This window comes from Nasonia vitripennis, chromosome 4, assembly GCF_009193385.2.
Source record: "Nasonia vitripennis strain AsymCx chromosome 4, Nvit_psr_1.1, whole genome shotgun sequence".
Classification (NCBI taxonomy): domain Eukaryota; kingdom Metazoa; phylum Arthropoda; class Insecta; order Hymenoptera; family Pteromalidae; genus Nasonia; species Nasonia vitripennis.
In genome coordinates, this window is record NC_045760.1 from 14,846,509 (window position 1) to 14,871,365 (window position 24,857).

The 24,857-nt window shown below is 46.1% G+C and overlaps 2 protein-coding genes and 2 long non-coding RNA genes across 21 annotated transcripts; 2 read left to right on the top strand and 2 right to left on the bottom strand.

The window, feature by feature from the left end:
- Positions 1 to 11: 11 nt before the first annotated feature.
- On the bottom strand, positions 12 to 10,265 carry LOC100115920 (cyclin-dependent kinase-like 4). Of its 14 annotated transcripts, none has more exons than XM_016987957.3 (6): positions 9,626 to 10,265; positions 4,692 to 4,881; positions 1,294 to 1,641; positions 939 to 1,205; positions 617 to 781; positions 12 to 542 (listed from the first exon to the last, which is right to left on the bottom strand). In XM_016987957.3, exons 1-6 carry the CDS (start codon positions 9,691 to 9,693, stop codon positions 390 to 392), a joined length of 1,191 nt encoding a protein of 396 aa, XP_016843446.1. In that variant the 5' UTR covers positions 9,694 to 10,265; the 3' UTR covers positions 12 to 389. The 14 variants fall into 14 exon arrangements, with proteins under 14 accessions (XP_016843446.1, XP_008208409.1, XP_016843445.1 ...); XM_008210187.4 differs by having other exon boundaries at positions 4,692 to 4,890; XM_016987956.2 differs by lacking the exon at positions 9,626 to 10,265 and adding an exon at positions 7,015 to 7,144.
- LOC116738586 lies at positions 928 to 2,085 on the top strand. Its single transcript, XR_004344937.1, has 2 exons — positions 928 to 1,213; positions 1,297 to 2,085. It is a non-coding gene; the product is annotated as an uncharacterized LOC116738586 (long non-coding RNA).
- On the top strand, positions 7,255 to 19,881 carry LOC107981678. Of its 2 annotated transcripts, none has more exons than XR_004344938.1 (3): positions 7,255 to 7,868; positions 12,182 to 12,629; positions 19,192 to 19,881. It is a non-coding gene; the product is annotated as an uncharacterized LOC107981678 (long non-coding RNA). The 2 variants fall into 2 exon arrangements; XR_001729506.1 differs by lacking the exons at positions 7,255 to 7,868; positions 12,182 to 12,629 and adding exons at positions 18,659 to 18,748; positions 18,949 to 19,112 and having other exon boundaries at positions 19,192 to 19,282.
- LOC100115881 (ankycorbin) lies at positions 10,378 to 24,800 on the bottom strand. 4 transcript variants are annotated; one of them, XM_031929599.1, is made up of 15 exons: positions 24,680 to 24,800; positions 19,876 to 20,075; positions 19,272 to 19,580; positions 18,517 to 18,851; positions 15,866 to 16,148; positions 15,106 to 15,354; positions 14,405 to 14,829; positions 13,975 to 14,328; positions 12,670 to 13,716; positions 12,197 to 12,594; positions 11,813 to 12,130; positions 11,646 to 11,722; positions 11,422 to 11,576; positions 11,185 to 11,255; positions 10,378 to 11,070 (listed from the first exon to the last, which is right to left on the bottom strand). In XM_031929599.1, exons 3-15 carry the CDS (start codon positions 19,517 to 19,519, stop codon positions 10,900 to 10,902), a joined length of 4,131 nt encoding a protein of 1,376 aa, XP_031785459.1. In that variant the 5' UTR covers positions 19,520 to 19,580; positions 19,876 to 20,075; positions 24,680 to 24,800; the 3' UTR covers positions 10,378 to 10,899. The 4 variants fall into 4 exon arrangements, with proteins under 4 accessions (XP_031785459.1, XP_031785458.1, XP_031785460.1 ...); XM_031929598.1 differs by having other exon boundaries at positions 11,804 to 12,130; XM_031929600.2 differs by having other exon boundaries at positions 11,185 to 11,268; positions 11,804 to 12,130.
- Between the last annotated feature and the right edge of the window lie 57 nt (positions 24,801 to 24,857).

A 24,857-nucleotide genomic window follows, 5' to 3' on the forward strand; every position in this document is an offset into this window, starting at 1 on the left:
AAACAAATACATTATTTTTTAAAAAGGTTTATTAATAACGATCATAATAAATGGGACAATGTACAAGGTCATGAGATCGATATGAGTATATTATAGAGAGCCGTTGAAACGAACAAAAATAACAGTACACATTACATGTATTTCCAAGCATTAAAAAAGCGGCTGGTGCACCTATAAAAAAGTGCCTCATTGTATCTCGTCGTTCTACAGCAATGCAGCGCGCGCGCGAAAGAAAAAACGGAGACCACCAAAGAATACAAGTGAGAAACGAACGTACAGTTCAACATTTTAAAAATCAATCGTTCGTCGAATTGTTACGTATAATCACAGTAGAGTCTATATTCATATGTAATAACGTTATCGACATAGAAGATAACCGATTTCGTTACTCAGCCCCGTATGACGGGCAGATGATCGAAGCTCTGCTGATGATGCAGCGACGAGCTCCGGGGACGGCTGTCGTTTTGATTGTGACCGTGGGAGTAGCCGCCAGCCTTAGGAAGTTGAGGGAGAACCATCTGACTAAAGTTTGTTGTCGTGTGCTGCAATAATCGATTTAACGCTTTAGACACGGAGCCAACTTATGATACGGCATTAATATGCGAGACATTCATACACAAACCCTGGATCGTTCGCGGAGATTCCTGAGTTTTTCGAATTCTTCCGTCTCCACTTCCGGCATTTTGAAGTGGAAGTTCTCAAAGTAGACATGCTGCAGTAGCTGGTCGCATGTCCATCGTTGGTCGGGCTCCTTGTCTAGGCATTTCTTTAAGAAATCCATCTGTGAACAGGATTATTTTGTTATAAGTAGGCCCAGACGGGTATAGCCAGACTCGCATTGACTTAATTCAATCTTCTGTATAGTCTTGCATAATATAAAGTTTCTCAATATTGCGTACTTTTTTACGTAATACCCAACTAATGGTTTGATTTCTCACCTGCAGCGTGGAGCTACTTGTCTCGGGCAGAACAGTCTCCAGCGGTGTGAGGGTCTGTGGCGTCGGCAAGCTGATGCCCGCGAAGAACTCGTTCTGCTGGAAGATGGCCATGTGTCGCGGTAGCAGATCACCCAGCGTTCGTCTGATCAGATACAACTGGTCTACGTCGGACTTGCCTGGCCAAAGCGCTTCACCTCTTATCAGCTCGGCGTAAACGCAACCGATCGCCCAGACGTCGACTGGTGTGCCGTACTGCGTGTCACCCACCTATACAGGTATTCAAAATTATTATCTTTGAATAATTCATTTATTTAAAGTATCCTTTGAATTATTAAATTTACATATTACAACTCACCAGCAACTCCGGCGCCCTATACCACCTTGTCGCCACGTACTCTGTATAATTCTCCCCAGGACTGAGCATCCTTGCGAATCCAAAGTCGCAGAGCTTGACAACGCCGTCAGCAGTCAACAGAATGTTTTCGGGCTTGACATCGCGATGCACACAGCCCAGCCTGTGACAGTAGGCGACGCCTTGCAGGATCTGCCAGGTGAGCTGTTTCGTCATTAATTCTGGACAGCCGTGTGGGTACTTCTCCATTTCGTGCAGCAACGTGTGCTCGCAGTACTCAAAAACGAGGTGCAGCTTACGCTTACGCCTGAATACCTCGAGTAGGTTCACCAGATTTGGATGCTTCAGATTCTAGAATCGCAAGAGGACACAGTCTTGATGTCGCCGTTGATATTTTTATCTATATGGATGGGATCGATGTGATGCGCAGTGTTCTTTTAGTCTAATTCTTTCCGGTACGCCAGTTGAGCGGTATGAATAAAAAACGAATGAAAAGATATTCTTAGATTCGCTATTTATAAAAATAATTACTATCGATGAATCAATCGTGTTACAGCACAGCGGCTTCTGATATCTTTAGGATCGCGTCCACCGACATCAAATTGCAAATTATCATATCTCCAAATTAATCAACCGGCCGGTAACACGAAAAAATTCAATTACTAAAATTCGAATACATTACGTATACACGTATATGTATGTACAAAGGATAAATGCAATTCAAATTACATTGCTTTCAAGGCCGGCGAATAGCTCTGCAGTCCGCAGGTGATTAATAAAATCATTTCCGACGCAGTTTGCCAATATACGCTAATTCACTTCCTGTTCATGCGCGGCAATGCTTTCTATGTTTCTCTAAAAAAGCTCTTCCTCTCTCTCTCTCTCTCTCTCTCTCTCTCTCTCTCTCTCTCTCTCTCTCTCTCTCTCTCTCTCTCTCTCTCTCTCTCTCTCTCTCGAATTACAAATTCAAATAAGTTTCGCGAGCAAGAACAAGAAACCCGAATTCCGCATTATAGCGATAACCCCCTGTGGTGCTATCGCGTATGCAAAAATATACGAATTTCTTCTCGACGCTTCTTTTTCGCGAGAGAAAGAGAGAGGAGAGGTCAGGTTCAAGATTTTTCTCGTGGGGGCGCGCGATCGATATAGCTACAGCACACATTATCGCGTCTCGACCGCGTGTTCCTCCCATGTTTTTTTGCTCGCGTTTGCATAATTTCGTTCACGCGAACCTATAACACACACGTATGTATGCTCTTCCTGGATATCTATGCAGGACTTTGCGATGCATTGTGCGGTGAAGGAATGACGACGAAGATCCTTGACTGGAAGGAAAGTCATCGTCGAAGGGCACGCGAGCTGACGTACTATCGCGCAGCTGGCCGGATGTGACGACGAGATTTGATTTCGATTCGTATATTAAGTTCTAATACTGCGCCTACGATCTGACAGCACGCGATTTTTAGCTTGAAAGATTTAGCGATCAGCGCGGCGCGCGAATAATTGATGATTGCGAGGTCTATCGAGTGGCCGACAGACTTTTGTGCCTTTGTTTACGTTAACTTTCACGTTGCGGTAATTACAATGTTGAATTTTGTCTGGGGTTATTAATACGAAATGTGGCATGCAATTTATGCCGAGTGAACGTGATTTATTGATATTGGCGGCCTCTCCATAGCGAATTTTCAGATTTCGAAAAAATGGCACGTAAAACGCAACCTCTGAAAATGCACACTCAAAAAGCGTATTCCAGTTAAAACCACCGCCCATTGCGCAAGCAGCATCGTATAACCTGCACCCTGTGGTTACTTGCACACAAGGGGCGAAACACCTGCAGCGAGAGAGAATTATGTCCGAGTCCGATAAGAGGCGCATGCACGCCAAGATATTGACCGCCGCCGTATTGACCAGCGGCCGGCGGCACGCGATTTTAACCGGTATAGACTGTATTATGAGCGTATATACGTCCAGTTGCAATATCAGCGGTATTCGATTTTTGCGCGCATGCATGTTTCAAGATTGCGACGCGGCCTCGTCGCGACTGGAAAATCGGCATTTGCATGAACCGGCGTTTTTTTAAAGGCTTCTTGACTCGTATTATTTATCGGAAACGTCGTGGTTGATGCAGTTGGCGAAGGCTTCGTCGGGAGTTATTTTAAGAGGCGGCTTTGGTTGAAAATGACCGAGAGGCTTATTTCAGGAGCGGGTATAATTTCTTTTTGTGTAACGGAGAAGGGGCTGACGTGGTTTCAAGTCGTAGCAGTGTATACTCGTGTGACGAAGTTTTATTGCTGCATCGGAATGACGTTCTGGGGAGCAGGATTAAAAAAGTTTAAGCAGCTCTTAGACCGATTCAAGTTCACTTGCGGAACGAATATTGCGTTGCATTACAATTTTTTTTAATAGTTGAAATTTACATATGGATATTATAGAAGTGTTGAAGATCGATGACACGCATGAATCGATAGGGTAAACGGCAATGAAAAATGTTTCGAACTAGCGCAATAAATCGTCGCGAAGAAAACCGTTAAGTAATTACCCCGTGGTATTAGTCAGCCCATTAATTTAATCCGCGAGTTACACTGTCTCCGCGGCGGCTATGGTGACCGATCGATCTCCCAAAGAAAAGAAGGATCCCTAATCCTCGACACACTCCAATACAAGAAACTCAATCTACACCAGGCTAAAATCACTTTTCTATATTATTCTATCTATTCTCACTATTCTATCGTATAGAGACTATAGAAGTCGCGGCAGATAAGCGGCACTGCTCAGAGACGGAAGTGACCAACGTAAGCCGACTCGGCGGTAGTCAGTCCGGAGGAGGTCGTTCACCTACTCGCGGCGGCGATCTATATGTTGAGTAGCCAGTAGTAGTGGTGGTAGCCCTAACGACGACTGACCGCCCCGCTCGTATATAATACTCTATAGACTGTACACGTGTGAGTCAGGGTGAATATACAATTGGAAGTGTGTGCGAGGGTTGTTATATGTATATATACGCTAGGCTGAAGCGCGATTCTCTTGGCACCTCGACGAACCTTTTGATTGCTGCAAGTCCACTGTAATTACAGTTGTGAACTTTTTCCTATGACCGAGCGATTTTTTTCGGCGCAAGTTGTGTTTCTTAAAAACAATTTCGTTTACAGTTACAGTTGCCCGAAAGCTCTTGAACTGGGGAAAACCTAACGTAGAAAGAGTTGTTACGTATGTTTTGTTAACCCTTTTCCGAGAAGTAGTTTAATAACTCGGTGTTTAGCGCCTAACGACTGTAAACTTTTGCAATCTAGTCGATTCGATAATTCAAGGGAGAGAGAGAGAGAGAGAGAGAGAGAGAGAGAGAGAGAGAGAGAGAGAGAGAGAGAGAGAGAGAGAGAGAGAGAAATGTACAGGGCACAAACCTTGAGCAGCCTAATCTCCCTGAGTGCGATCTTCCTGATGAGCGGATCGTCCTCAGTCTGTTGAAACTTCTTCACGGCGACGAGGCGGCCGGTCTGCCGATCTCTGCATTGGAAGACGACACCGTAGCTACCCTCGCCAAGCCGGCCCAACCGCTCGTACCGCTCCATCGCCTTGCTAGGCGCCCGCGACCTGCACCCACAGCGGGTTTACAAAAATTTATTTATCGTCGTCTTTACTCGTACCTCGATACACTCCTTTTACTTATTTTGTATGTGTGGAGTTGAAGCTTAGGGGGATGTTTGGAAAAAAAAGAAGAAAGAAAAGTGTAATTAGGAGGAGCAGGTCGAAAAATACACATCCGAATCCATCGCTAACGAGCTTACAGATCCCACCGAACGATAAAGCAAGCGACAACTCATTCTCACAGAAGGAATCAAGACAAAAGATATGGAGAAGAGGCAATTAAGGCGTACTTCCTATACTTGGCGAGGCATGGCAGGGTGAACTGCTGGGTGAAGAGCATGCTCGCGCCGCGAGGAGGCCAGCAGCCAAACTGGCCTGCAGCTCGCCATTGACCAAGGGTCAAGCTCCCCATCGCTGCAGTTCGCCCCCTTGCGCAGGCGCCTCCTTTTCTTATGTACGCGCGTTGCATCTTACCCTGCACCGACGCGATATATGCTTGCGGTTAGCGATAAGCGCGCAGCTCTCTGTGTTTCTCGCCCGAGGAGTCGCGAAATCGATGGGACGTTTCCAGATTTTTTAACCGACCGAACTGGACTTTTTTTCTTAACAAAACCTCTCTCTCTCTCTCTCTCTCTCTCTCTCTCTATATATATATATATATATATATTTATTTATTTATTTATTTATTTTCAATGTAGGAGGGGGGAGCTTTTAGAGTATGAAAACTTTGTACAGACGTTGGTACGTAACATTTTCCGTTTTCGTGATCTTTCGAGTGCATTTTATAAAAGGAGGACACGCTGTATAAGTCACGTCCGCGCGGTTAACGTTCAGATGCAATCTCTACCCGACTATTACATGATACGAGGAGCATAAAATGTGTAGGTCGCGACCTGAACTTCACAGCCCCGTTATCTATTTGCGAGTAAATTTATGCGACGTGTGCTCGAAGTGCATCTATACTGGAGTGTAGGGTACCCCCGCTGTTTATTTATGAAGGACTGCTTGGGTGAATGATAGTTTCAAAGTTTACAAACGCTAATTTGACGTAATTGCGACTTCGATCATTCACATAAGTGTGTTTAGTATAACTTGTAATGGTCTTTATGGAACATTTTTAAGTTCTCGCGTTTTGCGTACGCACGACGTATAAACCGGCGAAACTGTTTTACAGCTGATATTTAAAAGTATAGAGAAGCATTAGAGTCGGTTGGAGCGCGCTTACGACCAACTAAGTGTATACTGCCTCAAGGTTAATTTCGCCTCAGCATCTATAACCTGTATTTAGACGAATCGCGAGCAGATTTTTTTAGTTTCACGTACATTATTCTGTGACGATTGTAAAGCCACGCCGATGCGGTGCTTACGGTATAGAGAAATTCGACTTGATTTGATATTCACAATTTTAATCGGCTACTCGGCTTACTTACCAAACGGGAATAAACTGACTGTAATTGGCATATCTCAAGTCATTAACCATATTCGGAATCGTCGCGAAAACGGGAATATTTGCAAACTCGATCAGAACCAACGAAAATCACATGATTGCTTGGAATTTAGCCAAACGCGTGCATCACACCGGCTGATTTAACATCGAAAGAAAGAGACTCTGACGCGCGCAAGTAACCAAGCAACCGCGTGCGTCGGGATTTTCCTTATCTAACTTCAGATTCCTGAAATTGCTGCAGAAATTCCATCACCTGTTGCGATCGCTCTGATATATAACGCTCTCTAATATCAATGACATTTCATGAATGAAATCGAGCGCGTTGCAGGCGTTTCATCCGCGAAACCGCGCGAGACTTAACTATATGTAATCGAATCGTGTGCTTTTAATTAGAAATTACCCAGATTTCCTGAACAGTATGTCATCGACGAAGCAACAGTCCATGCTCAGTCAAGAAGTGTCGAAAGCACACAAAAGAAGGAGAAAAACTAGGAGCACCTATGAACAATTCATTCGCTGACACAACTCTTTACACACCACCGGTCAGACGAGAACTGAGCGAAAAAGGCAAGAAACCCTGGAGGCTCGTGTCACGCACGAGGAAGTAATAATCCACCCTCTTAGCAGCGATTCGACAATCAGGAAGCTCGGACACAGTATAGACGTATACACATACAATCGCAGATACGTACAGTAGTTGTAGAATTGCGTTCATGACGATCGAGCCTCTTCCGTCTTGCTCGTCTTGCCAGGGCTGTCGACGAAGTACGACCTCGTCGGCGCTCATACCGAGCGCTACTACTGAGGCCGTCGCCGACAACGAGCCGCTAGACGGACAGTCGCATCGCGATTTTATCGCTCGCCCCGCGCCGTTGATTATTGACAATCGATATTCCAGTCCGCGGGCGCCGTGTAAAGACACGCAGGACAGTGTGACCCGTTCTTTGAGCCGTGTGCTTTCTCACGCCTAAGGTGTACTGTTTTTCCCCCTTTTTTTGACGATTGACTGGACGAACATTGACTGACGGGGAAACAGGCAGAGGGACACGAGCCGAAAGGTTCGGAGGATCGCAGATAGGCTCGCGGAGCTGGGTTTGATGTGCGCTGAATGTTGCATGAGGTATGCGGTATCGACAGGTGAGCTGTAGGATAATTGTTGACGTGCGTTGGTTTTGAGCTTTGATGCTGGCGTACGTGTTGTAAATTGTATTAATTCATTTTTTATTCAGTTTTAGTAGGCCTGACGCTTACTGTATCATCGAGCCTTGTCTTCTAGAGATCTGATAAAATAAAAATATATTATTTAAAATAGTCCATTAGTGGATATACGTAGACACTGTAGCCAAGATTTTATCGCGCACATATCATCTCAAACTTTATTTTTATTCCACGTTACATTGTAGCTCTTTAAATACGTGTATCTATTTATCCATTTAGTATAATTTCTCTGCGTTTAACTGTTGCAGCACATCGATCGCAGCCAGCATCGATCCATCTTATATTAAAGGAAAAATCAAGGAACTAAAAATCTGTGAAGATAAATAAGGTAAATAAAATTTGGCACTGCAAGCCTGACTAGCTTATATCATGTAGGAGAGACACAACTACAAAGGGGCGCGTCGATCGATCGGCTCGCGATTTTCCGATGTCAAAGTCATGTCTATGCTTCTATCGCCGGTCAATTATTCACGGGCGCGGCAGAAAGAGAGGATACGAGGGAAAGATTCCCATTTTCGTAATCGAACGTTGTTAGTCGCGCGGTTAATGATTACACAAGTGTAGGTGCCTATAGGCACAACATTCCGAGTGTATAAAGAATGAGTAGGGTGATCGTAGTTTGTAGTTTTGTAGTTAATATACTGGAGACAATGGCGTGTGATGAGTCATATAGTAAGGCGTAGTTATTAATTGATCTATGAAATCGTGAATTACGAAAATCCAAGGGTGTGATTTTTTTTATTTTTAGATATTATCCAGGACAAATTCGTTGAAAAGATACAAGGCTTCGCCTCCATAAACTATCAGCAATTCAGAGCACACACTATCTTTAACAAATGCTGTTTGAATAATTCAAAACCTGCGCATTTTTCACACCGTATACAAGCCGCGATAAAAAACACGTGAAGCATACTGCACGGAACCTCTGAAAATTATCGCCTCAATTTCCGTTTTCCCAGAGCGCATCTCGTCTGCGAGACTATACATGTATACAATCATCGCGTGACTGGCATCTGTCTATCTCTATACATATGTATACACACGCGGTTTTCGTCTTTCAAAGGTCGCGAATTTACAACGCACGAGAATCTAAACGTCACGAATTCGAATCGTACCGCCATGTGAAAGTGAACAGTGCGACGCATGCGCGTGCGGGATATTGTTGTTTTGCTGTGGCGGTGAAACGCACGATGGTAGATCTTGATTTATTGTGTGGGATTATATAGTTTGGGGTCATTACCGCTCGTATAAAAGGTTGTTTTAATTACGAGGTGAATGTATTTTTTTCGTTCGTGTTTATGAACCTTATAGTTTCGGTCAGAATCGGTAGCCTACATTTACGTTAGTTATCTATTGGACCAAATTTCAATTCCTTATTTATAAGGTAAACTAATTAAATTAATTATTCACCTAGTATTCCTTTGCATTTTGGGATTTTTAAACAGTTGCCTTATACATGCAAACTATAGAACTTGAAGTATGCAGTCCTACCTATCAACCTAAGTAGAATCTATTTGATTGAAGCATACACATCGAGCGGAAACGTTACATAAACATATCCGGCGTTATCTTGCATCATCGAGAATAAGTTTGTCTTTCAAACAGATCAATTCGATAAACTGTCAAATCATACAACAACCGCTTGATACTTCAAAACAAGTAGTTTAAAAGGTCTACTGCGACAAATAATCGCAATTCGGAACAATAGAAACGATCCCCTAACCCAGAACGACTGACGCAGAACTGTACATAAATCCAAGTGAACGGCTAAAACAACAGGTAAAAATAAAGCAAGGTCGGTATAGTATATGGAAAGCCTCGTTCGCGCCATTCCCTGCAGCTCGCGATTCAAAACAATACGACCTATACGTTTACACATATACAATAACCTAGCTACCGCACGAGATACAAAATCCTTCCATCGCAGGTACATCTTCTCCGCCTGTCACGCGATACTCGCGAACTTTCCCGCAGCGTCTCGATAACCATCCCGCGCAATAAGTGCAAGTGCATACCAAAATGTCTTGCTTCGCGCGTAACATGATCATCATTATAATAACGATAAAAATCCAAGAACGCAGGTACCTCCGCGGCAGCAGGGGTAGTGTGCTACCAAACAGCCAGAGCTTCCTCTCCTGGAGCCATTTGTCCATCCAGAAACAGAGTACAGCTACTTTTGGATGCCCGGTGAGGTCCTCGATGGGAAGATTATCGTCTTTGTCGTCGTCGTTGTCGTTGGAGGAGGATCTTCGCAGCTCGACATCGCGTCGTGGTAGTCGGACATGTTATAAAGAAGCGACTTGGTATCGACTGACTGCTGCACGTTGCTTATAGTCGTGGCGCTACTTATCTGTCTTTGGATGGTATAGTTCGCTCGCGTGGCTTGCCTGGCTCTATAGTTCGTTTTCGTTCAACGTATGTACATTCGCGAGTTTAACGAGGGAGGAGGGACGGGGTGAGAGGCTTGCTCTCTCGGCAGCTTTAGTTGGTCGCGGGATCGATATAGGTTTGTTGTTAGAGACGCGACTGCCGGCTCATTTTTCCCTGTTGGTAAGGTGGCTCTTCTGGAATTTGTTATGAACATTGCACGTGTCTTTGTTCTGAAGCTCGACGTTAACTTTTTCTACTTGCAAGATACAAAAGTTAATATGAATATTTCACATTCAAAAGCTCAATAAACTTGGGTGTCCTATAATCTGTTTTACATACTTACCCGAGCATTACATCGAAACGACATAGTCTTATAACTCACGTAATAGAAGATGGAGCAAAATAAATTTGTATAATAATCATAGATTTTTATTTCTCGCGCATATATAGTATCTCATATATAATAATAATATCATAGCATACAAGTTTTATTGCTTGTTCTCTTCATATACATATACGTATTTATATATAATATTACATATAAAAAGCAACGGAGGACGGAATCGTGTATCGACCTCGGTCGACGACAAATATATTTTAATAATATCATGGACAGCATCGAACGCCGCGTCGCAGCTTTGGGAAAGCTTACTTCCTCTCGGTCTGCGCGCGGCTAAAATATACTTTTGTGTATTTTTGTTTACTTGTGATAATGAACTTTCGCTAAATCTTCATCTCTATATGTATAGAACACTGAACTGCATGTGTGAATGCACCATCTCGTCATGGCGCACAGCGCAGTATAGCGCGGGAGAAAGACAATTCGATCGGCAAAATAGTGAGATTATACTCGGAAATGCATTAGCTTACGCCCGGAACACTCTCAGTCCTCGGAAAATCGAAGAGCTATTGGTTGGCAGTTTATCGAACGACCCGGAAGTGTCGATTTAGGAGAACAAACGCTTAATATCGTCTTTATGGATTCAGGATCAGACGCTCTTGGCGTTGCGCTGCGTCGCCGAGCTGGACGACGTCTTAGGCTTGTCACTGTCGGTCGTGTCGCCGCGCACGGTGAAGGTGACGTAGTAACGCTTCGTGCGGTCAAGCTTCTCCGAGGGAAGAGCGATCACTTGTTTCTCCTCGCCGTGCGTCACTTCCACCTGAAAAGCGAAAGCAGACCAGTAGTGAGATGCGCGTGTGATCGGACAGGGGAAGACCCACGATAATATGTGCATATATCATTGATCGGCAAGTCAGGGCTCGCTGTTAGTTACCGTCATCTGTCCCTTGCCACGTCCCTCGATCCTCGGAAGAAGACTCGGTCGTTCTTGGCCGCCTCCACCTACTGCAATTATAGTCTAAAATCAAACATTGCAATCCTGTTTCTACGAGCAGCTACATACGTAATGCCAAGTAGATGTAATAGAAGCGAGAAAGCTACACTGAGTGACGATGAACAACTATACGTCGCTAATTCAACATATGCATTGCGTGGAAAAGGCTCAACGTACGGTACGTGTATATCGGTACGGAGGTGTAGGCACTTGTTGCGTGGTGACAGCGGTGGGTCTTTTGGGTACACTGCTTTGCCTCGGTGCACCAGTCTGGTGTCGTCGGCCGCCTCTGCAGCCTTCGCAGCTGCTCGTACAGAAATGTCTCGAAGTGTCTGCGCAAACAATTTATCCCGTGTAATAAATGTATACTTCATAGGCCAGATTTAATGAATGATACCGACCTAAAGGTATACGGCTGATCGTATCTCGCCACACCGAGCGCTGGTCCACTCATACCGGCCTTGTGAAACGACTCCACCTGGAACAAGACCAAGTCTCCGTCAGCCAAACAATTCTACAGACTTCTATACTCGTCTATAAAAATCTACGAAACACATTCCTTTTTTACCTGTCGCTTGACGAGGACGTTCTCGTTGGCGCGTCCGTGTCGTATCTGCAGCCTCTTGAGCTCCATCAGCTGGAAGAAAATCTTGCGCTCGAGGTGGTAGCGCCTGAGACTGATCTGCACGTCGCGCGTTATCGTGTCCATGTGCAGAGCCTGCTGGCGCTCGCTGTTCGGGCAGCACTTGATCGTTCGCCGAGGTATCCGCGAGACTCGGGGACTCGGCTCGATTCCGCTGTCGCGACCACCACTGTCGCGCCGCTGGCGCAGGTGGTGCCGAGGACTCGGCAGTTGGCCCATTCGCACGTGCGACTTTGTCTGCAGCTATTGGATCGACGATCGATTAGTGAAGTTTAAAACTCGTTTTTGTTGCAGATGAATCGACCTCACCTGTGGAAGCGAGTCGACGGCGGAGGCCCTGGCAGCCATCTCCTCCTCGCTGGTGCTCGGCAGGACTCTGACGATGCCCGTCTCGTCGTCGGCGCCACCGATGCCGTCGCTTCCGTCCTCCTCGTCGTCTTCATCTTCGTGCTCTTCGGTGTCGCCTACTACCTGCCTGATCTCCTTATCAAGCTCTTCGTCGTCCTCCTCGTCCCACTCGGGACTCTCGATGACGGCGACAATAGCGCTGCGATCCGGCGAACGTTCCTCCGAGCTTTCGAGCAGGGCAGTCTTGCTTTTGCTTCTCTTGCCAGTCGAAGGTCGCGAACCGCGACGAGCCGCCTGCGGCTGGCCCGACGGCGGCGAACCCGAGGAATTTTCGTCCGCATAGCGGAAGCTCTCTGTACCTAGAACAGATTATCGTGATGAGAAAATTATGCGAGTAAGTATACGTTATAACGAGGCTGAGACCCCTGTCAAACCTGGAATTTGCGTTTGTTCCTCTGCCTCTCTCGTCTCTGCAACGTTGTCCTTTCTAGGCGACGCTGCTGCACTCTTAGCATCGTCGTCTCTTTGCTCCTGCTCTTTGCTTCTGCTCACTGCCTGTTCGGCGTCCTTAGCTATGGACTCTCGCTTTTCTGCGGATGCCTCCTGCGACGTGAGCTCCTTGTTTGCAGTGTCTTTCACTGCTTCGTTGGCGGCTTCGTCAGCCTTCTCCTGCACCTTGTCTTCCTCCACCTTACTCCCCGCAAGCTCCTCTGAACACTTCTCTTCTTTCGCAACCTCGGCGGTACTTTGCTGCTGATCGGCCTCGTCCCTGGGAGTATCCTTCGCGCTCGAGGCTTCGTTCGACGTGGACTCCATCGACTTACCGTCCATTTCGGATTTGGAGCTATCGGCAGCAGGCTTGTCATCCTCCGAGGACTTCTTCTCCATGTCTTCCTCTTTGGTAACTTCGTCCTCTTTCTTCTCTTCAGACTTTTGCGACATCTGCTGTCGCATCTCCTCCATGTCCTTGCGCAGGTCCGCCGCTTTGCTCAGCAGCGCGTTCTGCAGCTCGTCGGCCTTTTCCAGTATATCGTCCATCTTGCTCTTGATCTGCTGCTCATCTTCCTTGAGCTCGGCGGGCTTCTCGCTCGGCGCTTCGTTCTTGTGCACATCCGCCTGAACGGTGACCTGTTCGACCGTGTCCTGGCTCGTGCTGTCCCCGTCGAAGCTCGCCTGCTTCTTCTCCATCGCCTTCTTCGTGCTGCTCTTCTCCTCCTTGAGCTGCTCCTTCTTCGTTAGCTTCTTGCTTACCGACTTCGAGCTGCGGCCGGACACAATCTTCTTGGACTTCTTCTCGAGGGAGCGACGCACTACGACAACCTCGAGGCTGTCGTCACTGACACTCGAAGTCTCCTCGTCGGCTGACCTTGACCGCTGCTCTTCGCTCTCCTCGGACTCGCGACGATTCTCGCCCGCAGATGCAGCAGCCTCTTTTCTCCGCTTTGACGACTGCTTCTCGCTCCTTCGTCTTCTTCTGCTGCCTTGAGACGAGATCGTTTAGCTCTAGCTTGCACTCTGTTTTATCGATATTTTCCGACTAATGTACAGAAATGTCATTGCGTTTATATACTTTATCGATCGACTGGTATACTTATAATTGCAAGCTTTACCGAGTTCAGCTATTTTTTTTTTTTTTTTTACCAATTTTGTACAGAAACTTTTTTTAAATCGCGAATTATCGACCGATCAAAATTCAAACGCGACATCTGAATACGTACACATAGGGAGCAGCGTCATACCTCTTCCATCGTCCTCCTCTTCCTCCTCAGCCTCAACGTCGCTCGCCTTGTTATTCGTCTCGTCGTATCTCGCGTTTTCGCTCAAAGCTCGTCTGTGTCTGTCGGTTCCCTTCGGGCCTCTCGAAGAGGACTTGGAGTGTCGCAGCTCCTCCTCGCTAAAACTGCGGCTGTCCTGTCGCGAAAGCCGACGTCGATTGGCTCGACGACGAGTCCGACGCTCGATCCAGCGCTCCTCGTAATAGAGGTCGGGGTCGCGATGGTGGCGGTGCTGTTGACGGCGCCGAGGACTTATGTCGTTCAGCTCTGAGTCTGAGCTCGTTTCCGTGTGCTTCATCCGCAGTTTCGTCGAAAACACTGCACGGTTAAAGAGAGTCGTTAGTATGATGCGCGATGTTTCTTGAAGCGTTTTATCAAAAAACAAAGTGTCTACCTTTGCTCGGCCCATTTTTTTGCGACCTGATGTGCTGAGCGGTGGTCCCCCCGTGCAGCTGAATCAACTTGGCGCAATCCCTGTGCCCCCTGTACAGCGCGGCGTCGAGAGCCGTCATGAGCGCCCCTTTATTTGTCCTTAGCAGGGCGTTTATTCGCGCGCCGCTGTCCAGCAGCAGCTTGCAGGCGTCGAGGTGTCCGTGTAGCGCCGCGACGTGCAATGGAGTCTTGCCATCTTGCGTCGCGACGTCCAGTAGACTAGGTCGGCGTTTGGCCAGCCACTTGACAAGCTCGAGTCGGCCTGAGGCAACGGCTTCGTGAGCTACCCCAGTTCCTCGGACGGTACGAGCGTGTAACGAGCCACCGTGCTGGGCCAGGATTTTAAGCGTCTCCAGCTGGCCTTTTGCTGCTGCGCATAGACCTGGCCTGGAATGATTATATACTGTTTGAGAAATTTTATTCATGCACTTTGATTTTTTTTAAATTAATTTGCACGATCCTATCGGCAAGGTCAAGCTGTTTCAGTCAGCTGTTTTTATGTAAAATTCGTGATAATCTTATATAACATACAAAAATGCGTGTTTAAGTATCAAGATCAAGAGCACGATTTTTTTCTTCAAACATAATACGCGCGAAATTAAATGCTCATTACCGTCGCCAGTGTTATCAGATCTGCATAAATTAGAGTATTAGGAAACTTACGTCCTTCCCTTTCGATCCTGCCGATTGGGATCGGCGCCAAGCTTGAGCAGCAGCGAAGTGGCGTCCGCGTGTCCGAGCGTTGCTGCGTAATGCAGTGCCGAACAGCCGTTGTCGTCTACGTGATCGGGTTGAGCGTCGCAGAGGTTGACCAGGGCTTCGATACACCTCGCGTGCCCTCGTGAGGCCGCGCAGTGCAGGGCTGTCAGTCCGTCCGTGTCGGAGGCTCCCGCTACAGCTGAGCCTCCAGCTCTGACGATGATTATCAATTAATTTTCATTAATGTGTGCTAGATTTCTCAAGGTGCAGAGTGTGCAACGTTTTTCGCGAGAATCCATTGAATTTACGCTACAATGTTTCAGAACAGAAGCTATATTAGCCATGCCACGCCTTCTTGGTACGTTATCGTACTATTTACTTCGAGAGCCGTCAGCAGTGTCCACCTGCGCGCACGCGATCTGTAACTCAAAATCAATCCCCGAAAGAATGTCAGCAGCGACCTCCTACATCAAGCGCGTCATCGGGACCTGATCGGTCCGGTAAATCTCATCCGCATTCAAGGCCACGAATCAGGCCTCCTAAATCTTCGTCCTTATCTCGGGGCAGCCGCCGATATGCATAAATCGGCGGCCGATCGACTCGCGCGCATATAAATCCATCGCGATCAGCTAACTAGTTCACTAGGTGAAGATCACGCGTAATACCAGGGTACTTAGGTATGTGTATAATTATAGATATAGCCGACGTCGTGCTGTGTGTATACCTGACGAGAGCGAGGACCGCCTCGACGCTTCCGGCGCTGGCCGCCCAGAGTATCGGCTGCCGTCCGTCTTCGTCCCTGGCGTTTACGTCCGCGCCGAATTCCAGTAGCGTTTGTAGTACCTTCAGTCCGACCTTCTTGGGAATGGCTAGTTCGGCCGCGGCTGTGGCTGCGGCGCCGCAACATTGAGCCGCGTAGTGTAGGGGTGAGCCGCCTCGAAGATCCGCTGTTGAGGGTCGTGCACCGGCTGCCAATACCAGGCGCACGCACTCGACTTCGCCGCAAACTGTGGATTAGAATTTCGTATGTTAGGTGCATATTTTGTACGGGATGTATTCCTGCATTATTAACTTTAACGCTTTGCAGTTAAATATGCAGTGAAAAAAGTAGTTATAGAGGATCCCAATTTATGCGTGTTCAATTCTAAGAAAGCTTTTCTTCTCATACAATCGTGCAGTAAAACTCCCCCCATTTGTCAAACATTTGCCGAACAAGCACCTCGTTTCGAAAATTTATATTCTTCCAATCGTAGCCGACACTTAAAAGCCCATTACGAATCATCGCGCTATTATTAATGCCCCCAAGTCAGCCACAACAGCATACCGCTGTACTAATACCATTCACCGAAAACCGCGAGCATACAGCCTCAAAATTACCATAAGCTCGTTTCCCAGTTCCGTAGTTGACCCAATAAGAAATGGACATCGTAAAAAGTCAGTCAGCCGCCTAATAATAATTCGAGACCGAATCTCACGCCCCGTATGTATGTGTCAAGTGGCGCACGGCATCAGTTATACGTATAAGTAATAACGACATGCAAGTGGGTCACCAGTTATCCTTACGGAAAGCGAAAGCGAGATAAAGTCCACGGAAAGGGGATGATGAAAGGAAAAAATAATAAGTGTCACGTCTTGAAATAAGAGATTTGGAAAAGTATTATGAGCCACGGGTCTGGAACGTTTTGAATATCAAAACAAAACAGCCAAGGACGTTTATAGGTTCGTCGTAATGCTAGCGATCTTGCGAACGATTGCTGTTTGCGGTCTACTTCGTTATTTCAATTATCGCCGCGATACTGTCTTAGGCTATACTTTTAGACTTTTTACGAGATGGTAACGCGCATAGATTTTCTTGATGCTTCAAATTTAATTGGATAAGATTTTCGTTTATTTCATTTTCTGCGACATATCTATTATGTTGTACGTAAAAGAAATTTCGTATAGGAGCTAAGTATAGAATATTCAAACTATTTCAATTAAACCTCGAACCCTCGAATGCCATCATCACTCCTTATTCTCACCCTCCCTCCCCGATTCTCCGGGATTGCGTGAGCCATCAGTGACCGGTTGACCAGCCGGAATTACGTCACTCCGGCCACGTTTGACCCACTAACCTCTCTCCCTCGTACAAAAGTAGTCTGCTCGGCTCCACCGGCAATCGTCTTATATACATACCCACACTCGGCTATCAAGGAGCGAGCAGCCGGGCGAAAGCACAGCAGGCAAGCGACTTATTACACTCTAGCCGTACTCCTTCTTCTTCTTCATAAACGACTCCGCGTATGTGTGTGTGTATTATATTCCTCTGTTTGTTCGGTCTTGTGCGCCTACCACCGGCTTTTCACTCTGGGGGAAGCTGATAAGGGCGACGGTGAAGTTTCGCGATTTTTTGTCGCACAAGGAGGAGGGGAAGAGGTGAACGATGAGTTGCGAGAGATTTCTAACGGGGTTAGTGTGCGCAGCCGTAGTGACTCGGAGTTTTTCGTTCTATAATTGTTTCCTCGAAGAAGGTGATTTTCGTAATTCTCTCTGACACCTTCGAAGACGTCTCGGATATAATTATATTTGAGTTAAAATTCTTCGAAAATCTGGTCTACTTTAGTCGTTCAGCTATTACTATACAGACTTTACGCGTGGACTAGAATGCGAAAGTGCGCCGTAAACACGCTTATTTTGCATAGATAATACCCACTCCCGCTCGACGAACTATAATGTATGTACCTTCGGGGAATGAAAAACTAAATCATCGTTCTGAGCTAAATATAATTTTCTCAAAAATAAAGAATAATATACCGGTATACGCGTGTACCGACTTATCTAGAAATTGGATCATCCTACTCACGCCGATTTAAAAATTCTATCGTGGTCCTCGTTTATTTGGATGGATAAAACGATGTTTTATTCAAAGATCATCGCCGTTGATAAGAGTGGAAGTTTGCCGCCCATTGGATCGTCCGTCATATCCCCCAAACATGCAACTATTCTATTATGCAGATGGAAAATGTATAAAAGTCTCGCTTGGGGTATAGATGATATTTCCACTAATTTTGAAAGTCGTTTTAGACAATCAAAAGGCTGGTTCAAAACCCTATACTAAGCAATACACAAAGAGTCTTTAAGACTTTATATACATAGGAATCGATCCGCAATAAAGTAAGAAATGCAGGTCTCGCCATAGCCGACCGTTACTACTTAGCAGGCTTTTCTCTACCCGCATCAATACCTGCATTTCATCGTACAATAATTCAAGCGCCTACAATCTTAATACAAAAACCAAAAAAAAAGATTTAAGCAAATATGAGAAAAGCACGTAATAACCAATCTACTATCTACGTACACGAACGAAGCAATAACCTCGCATAAAAAACATCTCACCGGTAGCCCAGTGCAGCACGCTGTGTCCCTCGAGATCCTTGGCGTTAACGTCGGCGCCGTTGGCCAGGAGTACAGCGACGAGCTGATGATCCCCGGCGATGACGGCCAGATGCAGAGCCGTGTGGCCCTCGGCGTCAGGGGCATCGACCAGCTCGGGAGCCGCCTGGGCCACCGCGCCGCCCGTTGCCGCGTCCATGCAGTAGTGGAGGGCGCTACGGAGCGCCCGGTCCCGGTAACCGATCGTCTCCTCCTGCTCGCGCAGCAGCTTCAGCACGCGACTTCGGTCCGCCTGCTGGCAGGCGTGCATCAACGGCGTCGCTCCGATTCCCAGCACCCTGCGCATAATTTTTTCTTCTTCTCAATTTGTCCAACGAATTATATAAATAATTTTTTTTCTTTAATAAAGTTATAGCGCATGCTCTTATGTCGCAGGTAAATTAATGAAGGCAGATTTCTCGGGACACCGCATGCATGCGAGGTTCGAAGCCCTTTCATGCAATAAATCACAATAATCTATGATCAAGGCTTAATTTTATGCAACGCTTGGAGCTGACTTGCTGAATTGGATGAAGCGATTAGTTCTAAAATTGTCCTTCGTATTAAAAATCTTCTGTCCATTCATAACTTTATCAAAACGTATGCATTGTTTAACACTGGTTATTTTTTCAATTTCAGCTTCACGTTATGAAGAAAGCGCACGACCGCAAAGAAAAAGTATAAGCAGCAAAATTATACCAAGACCAAAGCGTCCTCACTTATAGGGCCGTCGTCTCTGAACCTCTTGCTGTCTGAGAAGTCCCGGATTTTGGCCAGCTGAGTTTCTCCAGTTGGACGGTGTCGGCGCGAACTTGGTCTTGTGTCGTTGCTGAACCGGATAGGACGTTAGCGGCGGCAGCGTCACCTCTTCCTTCTTCTGCTGTTGCTGTTGCTGCTGCTGCTGCTGCTGGTGTTGTTGGCACCTTTCTTGCGTTCTCGAGGCGATCGGTGGTGCTCTCGTGTCCATACCCGAGCTCCGCGATGTTGCAGGCTCGGCGCCCCTACCACCTCGACTCCGACTGACATTTCTGCGATACACGGATCAAGAAAGATTTTAGATGAAGCTCGGAACGATAGGGAGATAACGAGGATTCTGTTATAAGGGTATTTATCTTCTTTAATTGGGCTGTGATGTATTGCTACCCGAAAAGAAAACCTTTAGGCGCTAACGCGTTCGAGCCACGCGAATCGCTGGAGTCGTTAAGTTGAACGCTATATTGTTACTGATGCGCGCACAGATCTTATAAATACACGTCTCGACATGATCAACTTTTACTACTTGAAAAATAAAACAAGTTCTGTACGTTAATCGTAACAACGTACCAAAGATATGTGCTGCAGGAATATTCGCCTTGTCCTCTTCGGCCTGTCTTGGCCCTCAGTACCTTGGCTCACCATCCTCCAAGATAGCGAAGCTCCTCACCATCCACCGGTCGCGCAACTACTCCTCGAGCGCCTCGCCGGCGATTAGCACCGGCAGCTGCTGGTGGTGGGCTGCCGCCGCCGCCGCCGCTGCTGCTGACCTGTTTTATTTTTTCGTCTGTCTTATTATACACGTACACACACATATACACACACCTGTAGAGAAAAGGAGAACCACGAACATGGCATTCGTGCTCGCGCGAGCGGGCCACAAAGATGTAGGACACGATCGGCAGGACTGATAAGACGAGGCTTATCTTGGAAGCCGCGAGATTTCGGAGACGAAGTAGTGTAATGTTGACGCGCACGCACGACCAGTGGAACTGTTATGTGTATGCGCGTGGGGCTGTGCTTGGATGAAGCACGTTGGGCTTAGATGTTGGGAGAGTAAGAGGAAGGAGTCGACCTTGAATTTTCATTAGGCTCAGTTGCAGGGGGTATATGGAGATCGCGATGTAGATCGAACTTTTAGATCGCGGCTTATCATCGCCGAAGGCTATATAGGTGTACGTAAAGTTCGATCGATGTAGCTTGGAATTTAATTAGACGATTATGCAGAGCGATCATTTTCCATATTCACCTTGAAAATCTGGCTGATGTGATACACCATTTTGCATTATTGTAGTTTCAATAATACAGATTTTTTGGTTCAGTCGATTTACCCACGAGTTTGTCGAGTTTCGTATACATTTATCGTGGTGCAACCTCCAATTTGCATGATAATCGGATCGAATATGTCATATCTAGATAGTTAGGAGCACGAGAACCAATCATCATCACCCAAATTAAGCGACGCTTAGCAAACACATCCTCTAATACACGTCCTCGATAACAAAGGAAAAGGAATATCGAAGAAAATCCCTCTCGTTGTGACACACTTTCGACACCATCGAGCATAAGAATCATCCATATTCTGCCTAAAAATAACGCGAGGATCGCACGCGCGCTAAACCATACACCTATTAAAAATTCCTTAATCAACATCGGCTACGTTCATATAACACATACGAGGAAAAGAGTAGGGGATCATATATTCGTGCGGTCGCTTGACCACGTGGTCACCGCGCAAATTGACCAGGTCACTCGGCGTCATGGCAACGCGCGCGACAAAACACAGTACCGTTCACCAGCTAGTATATACGAGAGACAGCGACGTCCTTGCGAACGGGACACATGCAGATCAGCCGGAGAGACAAGGTCGAGACTACCACGACTGGCCTTTTGCTGCGCGCGCGAGCGACTTTTGTATGCGATGCCAGCAGCACTTGGAGTCTAGTCCAAGTGTCGGCCGACCGGGTTCGGGCTTTGACTACTTGAGAACGTGGGGGATAGGTGCGTTGAGCTGTAGAGTTTCTAGCTATCAAATTTAGATTTTAAAAAATTGAGAGAATCGCACTTTACAAAGAAAAGTTTAATTCTTCCAACCACTTCTGTAATACTATTCACAACGGAATTGAGAGTCCGCTGTCTTACTTCAACTTTCCGGAAGAACGAAAAACAGCTCCATTATGGAGCATTAAAAAATTCATGCCGGAGCTCACAACGTAGCCCCAATTCAATCAATTGCCCCACTGAAATACAAAATAATTTCAAAGAATCGATACAGCCTGTACACGCATACAAGCATCATTGAAAAGGCAAACCGGTCTCTCGCAAGTCTCGGGAAAATTTTCCGATAATTTTCGTAGACGATGTGCAATAGAGGAAGCCTATCGACGACCGCATTTCACACGTACAAAAATACGAAAGATCGATCCCTCTCGGAGGAGGTACTGCTACTGGGCATGGAAAGAGAGCATAATTTAACGATTTCGCGCCTCGTTTCGGAGCCCGCTGCTGCTGCTCTCCTAGTCTAGTTTTCCAGATAGCCGAAGGAGGATTTACGTGTAGCTCTCGCGCATACGGCACACGTACACATCGGAGCTTTGCTTGCATTATACGCGGCGCGGCGTTCTTAAACAGCGCAGCTCGCTGCCCATCAGTTGTCACGCTAACTCCCCTCCTCGAAGCCTACGTGCTGGGAGATATTATCCTCTCTCTCTCTCTCTCTCTCTCTCTCTCTCTCTCTCTCTCTCTCTCTCTCTCTCTCTCTCTCTCTCTCTATCTCTGACAGACAATGCTGACGTTGCTATTGGAATGAGGAAAATCGGCCGATGGATTTTATACCTTCGTTTTTTTATCGCAATGAGTTGGAAGTGCGAGATCTGCTTAATTTGGATGTATGGACAATTTTAACGGCAATAATAACTGGGTTAAGCGGAGCACGGTGTCTCGATGAGAAAAGTCATTTCGCAAAATATACGTTACGTGTCGATCAATAGAGGTTTAGGAATCATTCGAATAACCAACAATCGATCAGCTTGCCTGGGTGTATGCAGTGCATGACATTCAATTACAAGTTCAAGTCTAAGTCAATAACGCAATATGTACAGTGTTGAGTTTAACGAGTTAGTATATAAGTTAGTATATAAGTGTACTTACATAGTTTTATATACTTTTTTCTCGTATTACATCCTACAACGCATATACCTTTAATAGTCGTGCCAAGATTCTAGGAACAATCAGTTCCTCTGTATCGATATATTCATCGAAACGTTGCGTTGGGGCAACTTAAATGCAAAATTGCAAACTTTTACTGTTCACCGATAAACCGAGGGAGTATGAGGCGCAATAAACATAAACTTCCACTGCTCCGCCGCGCGCACGGTTGAATGTACCGGCTTTGAAAGTTGCTTTTTGAATGCCCTTACGCGCTGGTGTAACATTCGATTTGTAGTGTGATTTCACAGAGTTTAAGCTGATCGTGAAAGCATTATGTTTATGAAATATAGCTAATAGTATATCTTATAAAGTATAAGAAATTTATTCGCTTGAAAATTTTGCAAATATAATAACAAAGACGCACGCACACACACAAAACAAGACATTCCCTGCATCAATCAAAACTACTAGACGGATTAGTCAGACTCGCCTAACATAACTAACGCAATCGAGCCTCACGATTAAAAGGGCATCCGTATACTGCACATATAGCTATACGCGAGATCGAGTTTATGCACACAACACTGCATAGAGGTGCAGGCAATAGCCGAGAGGCAACGAACTCAACAATAGCGCGAAGCAGTGCACACTGCACACACTCACGTGTCACGGCGATGACTGAAAATCGTTACTTTATCGATGCGACGGCATTATAAACTCGAGCGTGTGCATCCGATATTGCAGTTTATAATATAGTGTATACGTGTGCGAGAGATGTTTACTTCAATTATGTGCGACTATACAGTGACGCGCGCGCTGCTCGTGTTGCTGTCGAATCGTGTTTAGAATACACTAATTCTAAAGAATTTATACAGATATTTCTCTATATGATTTATGTGCATTTATGCTATATTTCATTTTCTCATTAACTAGAAATGTTACTCGACGTATGTACCTGCATTCAGTTCGATCGCTCAAGTATGTAGTAGTCGAGTGTGTAAACATGTAAGATGTGGAGAAAAAAATGAAAAGAAAAGCGAAACGTTTTCATTTAATGAAATTAATTCAATTATATAAAAACGAACAAAACTCTGAAGCATAAATCCCCCGTTAAATAATGCGCACACGGAGCTCCCGGCAAGAAAAATAGCCCGAGCACTCATATCGCTTCATCGATTTTTTATCGGCCTAAAAAGCCCGAATCACAAACACCCATACACATATTCTATCGCGAGGCGAGAAAACGGTGCCACGCGCCTCTACATATACTACCTTTTCTTCCCCGTAAGGCTGCAGCAGCGCATTTCCTTTCTTTCTTTTTTCTTTTCATCGAGGCGGCACTGGGTTAATCGAGCCGATAAGCCTCGCCGTCGACGCTTCGATCCCCGAAGCTGGGCTGAATCACGCATACGTATACACACAGCGCGCGAAATGCGCTCAGGTGCTTTCTTCGATTTTACGCCAAGTGTGGGTGCAGCTGAATGGTGTAGTATAATGATGCGCATGAATGCACGGCTTGGCGGTTCGCGTAATTGGTTTAAGGGAAAGATGTGCCGAGTCGTACGTTGGCGATGGAAAAATTCCAGGAAAATTACGCGTATAGCGGTCTAGTTATTATACTCTTTCTTTGATTTTAACGTGCACGGGAGCTGTGAGCTTTTTGCTTATTGAATTAAAATAAATACAAGAACACATAACATTGTAAGAAAGTAGAGGCATCGTTTTAAAAATTACTTAACGATTTCCGTTTCACCTGTCGCGAGCGCATACGCGCAAAGCCAGCGGACATATATGGTATCCATGTATGGTAATTGGAGAATTGTCAGTATAGTGATCTAATCGGGAGTCACTCATAAAAATTGCAGACTAGGACATTAAGGAGTGTCGATTTCCGCGTCACGCCATCGCCTCGACTTCCTCGCTTAATACAGATACAAACTTACTGAATTCAGCACGCGTCATATTCGAGGCACGGAAAGCACACACCCCCGCGAATTTACACCAGTGAAATTCAAATAATAAAAGCTTGCATCAAGGATAAAAAGAAAGCGTGAGCCAGACGTGAAAATCGACTCTCGGTAATCGCGAATCCCTCTCAAATTAAAAAAGAAAAAAAGAGAGAAGCCATTAAAATTCGAAACCAGAAGTAAAGAATAGAAGGGAAAACAGAGGCCCAAGCGTAGAGCCATAAATAAAGCCGATCGCGCGAACGAGTAATACTCACGCATCAAGGGTGCAGTAGCCTGTCCTTCCCCGCGATAGTCTGCCGAGTGAGCCGACGATATCCAGCAGCGACGTAGTCGCGTCCTCGCGCGGACGGCATATCGCAGCGACTGCACGCGGGCACCGTCGCGCCGGCACACGTACCTCGCTCGCTCGCTCTCTCTCTCTCTCTCTCTCTC

What these genes read in the sequence shown, in the direction of transcription:
- LOC100115920 (XM_016987953.2), bottom strand. Translation starts at nt 5,344, where the DNA reads ATGCAACGCGCGTACATAAGAAAAGGAGGCGCCTGCGCAAGGGGGCGA. An exon ending in TGCCTCGCCAAGTATAGGAA is followed by an intron (nt 4,891 to 5,165) that starts GTACGCCTTAAT and finishes GTAAACCCGCTG; the next exon opens with TGGGTGCAGGTCGCGGGCGC. An exon ending in GCGAACGATCCAGGGTTTGT is followed by an intron (nt 543 to 616) that starts GTATGAATGTCT and finishes CGATTATTGCAG; the next exon opens with CACACGACAACAAACTTTAG.
- LOC100115881 (XM_031929598.1), bottom strand. Translation starts at nt 19,519, where the DNA reads ATGGACACGAGAGCACCACCGATCGCCTCGAGAACGCAAGAAAGGTGC. An exon ending in AGAGGAGGACGATGGAAGAG is followed by an intron (nt 13,717 to 13,974) that starts GTATGACGCTGC and finishes TCTCGTCTCAAG; the next exon opens with GCAGCAGAAGAAGACGAAGG. An exon ending in CCGTCGACTCGCTTCCACAG is followed by an intron (nt 12,131 to 12,196) that starts GTGAGGTCGATT and finishes TCGATCCAATAG; the next exon opens with CTGCAGACAAAGTCGCACGT.